Source organism: Egretta garzetta, unplaced genomic scaffold (genome assembly GCF_000687185.1).
Source record: "Egretta garzetta isolate BGI_Z169 unplaced genomic scaffold, ASM68718v1 scaffold287, whole genome shotgun sequence".
NCBI lineage: Eukaryota > Metazoa > Chordata > Aves > Pelecaniformes > Ardeidae > Egretta > Egretta garzetta.
This window is the reverse complement of record NW_009260435.1, coordinates 4,325,928-4,334,062: the sequence shown is the minus strand read 5'-3', so window position 1 is coordinate 4,334,062 and position 8,135 is coordinate 4,325,928. Positions and strand designations below refer to the sequence as shown.

Here is an 8,135-nt window from a genome sequence, read left to right as displayed (position 1 = left end):
TTCCATGTCCTTCTTGTGTTGAGGGCTCCAGAGCTGGACGCAGTACTCCAGGTGAGGCCTCACCAGAGCAGAGTAGAGGGGCAGAATCCCCTCCCTCGACCTGCTGGCCACGCTTCTCTTGATGCAGCCCAGAATACGGTTGGCCTTCTGGGCCGCCAGCGCGCATTGCTGGCTCATGTCCAGCTTTTCATCCACCAGCACCCCCAAGTCCCTCTCAGCAGGGCTGCTCTCGATCCTTTCTTCCCCCAGCCTGTACTGATACTGGGGGTTACGCCGACCCAGGTGCAGGACCTTGCACTTGGCCTTGTTGAACCTCATGAGGTTCACACAGGCCCACCTCTCCAGCCTGTCCAGGTCTCTCTGGATGACATCCCGTCCTTCTGGTGTGTCAACCGCACCACTCAGCTTGGTGTCATCCACAAACTTGCTGGAGGGTGCGCTCAATCTCGCTAAGTCATTGATGAAAACATTAAACAGCACTGGTCCCAGTACGGACCCCTGAGGGACACCACTCGTCACCGGTCTCCATCCGGACATCGAGCCATTGACCACTACCCTAACATAACATAAGGCTCTGTATGTGCTGTTCTTGATATAACATTTACCCACAAGAGCTTATCACCCAAAGTAAAGTATCTCCCATTCCAGCTACTTAGATGAAAGAGTCAGGAAAAAACGTCACTGGGTTTTTTTTTCCCATTTGACCTGAAAAAAAAATGAAAATACTACATCTAGTCTGAAGAAGATTTTAAAGTATATCACCATGTACAGTTTCATGACAGGCTTATTTACATGGAAGTACCTTAATGGAAAAATAAAACACCGTGCAAGTGCAAAGTATTTAATATCTTCAGCAACTTAAAAACTTACCTTCATAGACACTGTCTTGTTTACCTATTAAATCAGGAGCCTGGCCTTTGTACCTGCATGAAAAAAATAACAAAGAAAATAACTGAATGGATCTTATAATTTACATATATGCATAGTAATTTCAAACTTGGTTTACTATTAAGTTACTTTACTGTTAGGTCAATTTATATAAGATTTCTGGGAATGGCTAGTAACAGAGAGATAAATAAAAGAGCTTCTAAAAGTGTCTCTGGAGGGGGAAAGCATTTTGCAGTACTAATGTGAGAAAGGTCCATAAAAAAAAAAAAAATACTGGAATGGTCAGACAAAATTGAAAAAGGAAAAAGGAAGTTTTCAAAAGTCAACAAGACAAGGCAATATCCCAAGAGATAATTCCTTTTTTTCATTTAAAAAATAGAAATATCAAGACAACCTTTTTTCTAAATATGCATTTGTTGAATAGAGAGAATGATTTTAAGCCTCAGTTGAAATAATTAAAGACAAATTCTGCTAGGAATTTTAGTTTCTTCAAATTCTTAAAATGCAGATAGCATTTTCAAGTTGTTAGCAAGCATTTTCAAGTTGTTGCCTTTCTTTACACAGAGTATCCCACCACCTTGTACTTCTGTACCTTTCAGAAGTTGACGTTTTAGATTTACTCTTCAGGGCTAAGTATTTCTCTCTGCAGATGCCGCACAATAAATAGTAAGGATTTCCACTTCCACATTCACCACCAAACCATCCATCTACATAAGAACCATTGCTACGATAGCCCTGGCGATTTGCACTACGGCCACAGCCTGGGTGGTTTCTTTTCATGTGTTGATTGAAGCTGACAACACTGGATTCACACAGTTCACAAACCACTACTTCTTCTCTGTCTTCAGATTCACAAACATGCTGCATAGCAAGGTTTTCATGTTATTTGTACAGAATAAGTATCTTCATATTAGATATAAAATAAGCCAATGTTCTTAGGTGGATGCTCCTGAGTGATATTTATATGGTTAACTTGCAGAAAAGCAGAGCAGAAATTGACAATTTATGAAATAATAAAGAGCAGACCACGTCAGAACAGGAAAAACATTTGGAAGTAACATTTCAGAGGATGAGATTTTCTTACTTCATTTCAGATCTCACTCAAAATTCTTAACAGTATAACTTTTCACATGTAACTCTGCTAGTTCACATTCAATGCTGTCTAAGTTATATGGTTCTCCTCAGACCTTCACTAGACTAGATCCAACAAAGAAAAAAGAATCCTTTTTTTTCAAACAATCAGACTTTATGGTTACTGAGCAGCAATAATTATCATTTGTGCCAATAAATTCTGAGGTTTTGTCTGATGTTCATTTTTCATATAATGTTCATTTTTCTATAATTACGTTTCTGTCCTAAGTCAGTAAATTCATTGTGATGTTCTAATGAAACAAGCTCCCTGAAAAATTCAGTATGCATACTGGAACCGGTTTCCATATCAGAAGTCAGGTAACATCATAATTAGGAGACGAAAGCTTAGTCTTGTGGGTTGCTTGTCTAATTTGACATGGATAATCCAAAGATTAACAAACTGCTGTTATTATAGTTCTTTTCCACCTCAAATGTATTTTTAGTGGGCTACACAACAACTGAGGAAGGACTGTCACCATAACCTTCCCAGAAAATGAAATACATGACATGAGTAACTTAAAAAATCTGATGTAAATGCAAATTATGTTGGTACAGATCAAGTGATATTATTACTACTACTACTACTTTAAACAGAACAAACATTTACCACTGTGTGTGTTATCCCACACAGCTAAGCAATCTGGAACACTTCCTTGATTTCTAAGCGATATCATAACAAACCCACTATGCTAGTTCTGTTCTAGTTCTGTTCAGGGGAGGGAGAAGAAAAACTATGTATATGTAGAAGGCAGAGCAAGAAAGAAAACACAAGAAAGCACTATTCTTAATCTAAAAGTGAAACTACAGAATACGAGAAGATTTTAAGCATTGCATTTAGTAAGATATTTTCAAACAGGCTATAAGCATACGCATGTTACTTTAAATTTAAAAATATGAACATGCAAAAAGCAGTAAGTTAAAGCAGCCCCCGCTGCAGTCACACACACCCAGGTAGGCCAATCCAATACCTCTGGGATCCACATTCCCAGAATATCATTATCACTAGCCAGGTCTTGCCCAAACATAGCTTCCATTGCTTCATCATCAAGGTCAATTTCCAACTCTTCATCCAAGTTGAAGTCATAAAGTGCCCCTGGATCTTGCTGCAAAGATATCCCTTCTCTTCGACTCTGATTCCTGTGGGCCTGCACAGAGCGGTATAATCCCGCTCAAATTAAAAAAAAAAAAAAAAAAAAAAAAAAAAAAAAAAAAGAAAGAAAGTAGTACTTTTATTTTGCATGTAATACAGATGACTGTATTTCCAACTTTCTTTTGCTTTGTTTTTAACTATTTAGCTAAACATAATCTACTTATTATCACATAAACCATTTAAGTTAAATATATAATAATAAATAATACACAAACGTGAAGGAGAGTTTTGTAGATTTTGTGCTAAATACCAATCCCCCTCCTCTTCATTTACTGGATAAGCAAAGACCTTGGAAGTCTTTCAGTGTACTTACCAGCACGTGCTAGCAATGTTCGGGCAGCTAAATCAAATTTGTGTCTTCTCGTCACAGCTGACCGACTCCTAGAAGGAGGTCCACTTGCAGAAGCTGCATTATCCACATGATCCATATTATCAGGGCTACAAGAATTTGTAATTTACAGGTAAATCAAACCAAGTTTTAAACAGCAACATACAGTAAGTAAGGAAAAATACTAAGTCACATTTATTGGCTTTTTTTTTTTTTTTCTTTCTTTCACAGAAGGAAAAAAAGGAATTTGGAATTCAAGGATTTTCAGTTCCACTGCAGCACATATTTACTGTCTTTTTGACTGTGAGATTTACCTCAAACAAATTAGATGCAGCAATATCAATGCCTATTTGATGCTTCCATAGTGCCTAAGCATTGCAGAAATTTTGGGAGAGCTCTCATATTGTGCTGTCAATGTTAACTACATATCAAACTAGGTTTCTTCTCCTTTTCAAAAGAAATAAAATCAACATTTCTGTTGTTGCTGCCTCAGTCATTCCCTCTTTTGCAAAACATGAATTCAAGTTACTAAGTAACACTTGTTGATTAGTTTATTTCTTCCGATTGAAATCTGTAAGTTGTCCATGAAATGACAGTTTACGTGGGACAAAGTAACGGAGGAAACTTAAAAATGCTTATCTCAGTAGGATCAAGGAATCTGAACAAAGCGTTCTCAAAATACATCTTGTAATTGTCACCCTCCTTATTAACAAAAAAGCTGGTATGATTCCTAATAAGTGTCACTTGAAAATACAACCACTACTTTTAGGATTAAAAATGTAACAAAAGAAAAACAACCACCTTTCTTCCTCGTTTAAGAGATAGTTTACATCTAAGGTTGTGAAGGTGACTGACAATGTAAACTTCAGTTCAGTGTCATCCTCTCTGGACAAACCATTTAAAAAGAAAAATGTAGAAAAATACCTGTTTGTGAATACACTGAAGAAAAAAAAATATTCCAATGAAATTTTCCTTTTAGGTAAAATGTAAGCTATATGCACTCATTTTTTTTGTTCCTTTTTTTTTTTTTTTTTTTTTTTTTGAAGGAAGGATGATCAGTTACAGTCTTCCCCAGTTCTGTGCACAAACAGTACTGGAAAATCAATGCAACATGTATACTTCACTTAATTGCATCTTTGCTTTTACTCACGTTGTAACAAGATTCAAAAGTGGCATTACAAAGTAATGTTCTGTCAGCAACAATGAACTTGTGAGATTTTCAGTTTCAGCAACATATTACAAAGCAATTAGAAAACTACATTTTACCTTTCACTAAAGCCTTCCTCCATTTCAGCGGCATCAGCAGAAGGGATATCACCTGGTGACTGCAAATAACAATGATCAGCAGATTTTCCACCACTTCCAGAGACTATCGTCCCATGTCGTGAATCTGCAGTCCCTTCTGACTGGGGATCTTCATCATCTTCATTTCCAGGGTGCTCTATCATCCACATGGCCAGCACTGTGATATTCTGTGCATCTGCTTCTCCTCTAGCACCTGAAAAAAGGAAAAAAAAAAAAAAAAAAAAAAAAAAAAAATATCACACTTTAGAATTGTACTGTATCATTGGTGGTGAAAAAAATATTTTTTTCCCCCATAAATGGTTACAGAACTTAAAAATTAAGTATTCCAGTGGAAAAAAGTGTTTCATATTTATATAATTTTTCAGTTTAAACTGATGTTATAGTTATAGATTACCTGTAGCTTCCATGGCTTTTGCAATTTGCCTGAGGGAGAACCCCATTTCTAACAATGGAACAGCAATGGCAGGAGGAGGAGGGGATGTTGAAAGTCGGCTGCTTGGATCAGACAAAGCTTAAAAGACAGAAAATGTTAAATGTAAAGTGCATAAATCTTCTGTTACTGTTACTTTACTAGACTTTGATATATTAGCTTCAAATAAGGGAATGATTGCCTTTAACAACTTCCTATTACTTTCCACAAAGTAAAATACTTTCTGTAATGAAACCAGCGTTCATTCTTTTTGGTAACATGCATATTATGTAAGCTTCTGTTTAATGAAGTAGGATACTGATGATATTCAAAGAACTACTTCTCTGAAGATATTTCTAAGAAGTTTATTTCCATTTAAAACTGTATCAAAGAATATATTTGATTTATCTTTAGTAGACTAGATAAAGTTATCCTTGTCTGAATCAAGATTCCCAAATGTTATGAGATCACACCAATTCACGCTCATTTTTGTCCTTGTTTCAGCTTGGATAGAGTTAATTTTCTTCCTAGTAGCTGGCATCCTGCTGTGTTTTCAATTTAGCATGAGAAGAATGTTGATAACACACTGATGTTTTAGTTGTTGCCAAGTAGCGCTTACACTAGTCAAGGACTTTTCAGCTTCCCATGCTCTGCATAAGAAGCTGGGAGGGGGCACAGCCAGGACAGCTGACCCAAACTGCCTAAAGGGCTATTCCATACCATATGACGTCATGCTTGGGGGGAGTTGGCCAGGGGAGAGCGATCGTTGCTCAGGGACGGGCTGGGCATCAGTCAGCAGGTGGTGAGCAATTGCATTGTGCACCACTTGTTTTGTATATTCTGTATATTCTCTTACCATCATTACTGTTATTCTTTTCCTCTGCTGTTTTATTAAACTGACTTTATCTCAACCTCTACCTCAATCTCTTTGCAGATCATGGCTATATTTCTGTGTAAAGAGTCTTTCAAGGGACTCTAAAAAGGTCAGTTCATGCCCAAAACCCACAATTTCCTTATGATTTGCCATAAAAGTAATGAGGTCTGATCAACAAAGGCATCAACAACGTATTAACAAACTCTCTTGTAAAGACAATATCATGACCAGAAGCAAGTAACCTCATTTAAAAAAGTGAAACTGAGCAGACAAGTTGCTATGCAACAAATGAAACATACATATAGAGAATATACTCTCAAGTCTCTCCTATTCATTTAATACAAAACACATACAAATGCACTTGTATTTTTCTTTTTTAGTATTATCTCTTTTGCATCACAATACTCATTTGTGCTCTTTAGAAGGTCAAGATTCTCACACAATTTGCTCAGCCTCCTAGCTATTCCATTCTGTTTGTATGCTGGAACAGAGCAAGTGTCTGTTTTGAGTAGTACAGTGCAGGCAATAATAAAACTTCCATGAACAGAAGCCTCCCATTACCTTCACATGATTCCAGACAGCAGCATGAGGAGCCCATGAAGACTGGACAGCCCTTTCTGTTTCATTAAACAAGACTAAGTGGAAGGAGCTACACTCGTGTATGTATCCTAAAATACACCAATTCTTGTCTTCTGCATGGTAATGATCTAACAAAAGCTAGAAAATCAGAGCACTAAGCAGTGCCACACAACCAAGGAAACAAGCCCAAATGGGATTACCGTGATGAAGTAATTACCAATTCTATTGCATTCTCGTTTTACACATGTAGTTTGTAATCCATTCACAGCTTTTAAAAACTAATTTCATTTGCCTGATAAAGTCTACAGCTAGACAATCTACAGCTTTTTGTTCTAAGATAGTCATTAAAAGGTTTTCAACAATGCTTTTCATGTTAGGTTGCATTAAAAAGAAACCCTGTTAGTTTTCAATGTTTTAAAAAACTATAATGAACTCCTGCAAATTTACTAACCTGTCCACATTTCTATCTCTACTGACTACAAGTTTACCTGTACGATTGGCAGGCCTTGCAGACTGGGAATCAGGAGAAGTCAAACTTTGTCTCCTTCCAACTTCATCTGAAGGAGATGTTGGTAAAGAAGATATTGGGGGAGTCTGAGCACGTCGTGCTGGAAGTACAGTTGTAGTAGGATAACTGGAGAACATTTGCCTTTAAAAAAGAAAAATATGCATTTATATTAAAAAAAGCTATGCTGAGAAAGGTCTGACACGAGAAAAACATCAAATTAGAGTGCAGTTGGCAAGTCATACTTTAGAGCAACTGAGTTTTGTAAAGGTAAGGCGCCATACATACATTGGGATGGGCAGAAAAATCCTGTCGGAACAGCTCCGTCCTACCAACTTTGCCTGGAAAGTTAAAATTCATATACACCTAAAAAAACCCCTCATAAACCCAGGGCTGTCTTAGGAGATAAAAGACAAGTAAACACCCTTCCCATTTCCCCACTTTGTTCAGAATTCATCCTGACTAATAAATTAGGTGAGTATTTTACTTTCACTGTCCTGGTAATAGGACATGTTCTGGCTTTTGTCGAATTATATCTGCAAAACCTCTAAGAAGAGATGTCAGATACATCAACAGAATGAATATACTTTGAACAGGACTCTATTCAATGTAAAGCAGGTTTCCTTATACATCACAAATAGCCTCTGCAGATTAACTAGCTTTATTCTACTTCCATTTCAGTATGCAAGGGTAGGATGAAACAAGGTCTTAGCTTGCAGGATGTTACCTACAAACTAAGATCTACTCTAGTTTGAGAATCAACAACTATTTGTTAAAAGTACTGAATTTCAGAGATTTTTAATTTAAACTATACCACACAAACATGAGAACTGAAGGACAACATAAGGAAGGTATTTTCTCATCTTGAAGAATTCAGAGGTTACATATATACACAGTGTATATTAAAAGTTTAACAGCTTTTTATTTCTAGTAACACATGCCTTGCAAGGCAAAGCAATGAATTAA

General features: G+C 36.9%; 1 protein-coding gene across 1 annotated transcript in view; it reads right to left on the bottom strand.

Moving 5' to 3' along the window:
• Window positions 1–8,135, bottom strand: part of HERC1 (HECT and RLD domain containing E3 ubiquitin protein ligase family member 1) — a 96,006-nt gene that overhangs the window by 32,684 nt on the left and 55,187 nt on the right. Inside the window, 7 exon segments of the mRNA XM_035899415.1 lie at window positions 871–923; window positions 1,481–1,749; window positions 2,967–3,187; window positions 3,483–3,607; window positions 4,764–4,995; window positions 5,197–5,313; window positions 7,153–7,313. Coding sequence (XP_035755308.1) covers window positions 871–923; window positions 1,481–1,749; window positions 2,967–3,187; window positions 3,483–3,607; window positions 4,764–4,995; window positions 5,197–5,313; window positions 7,153–7,313 — 1,178 coding nt within the window.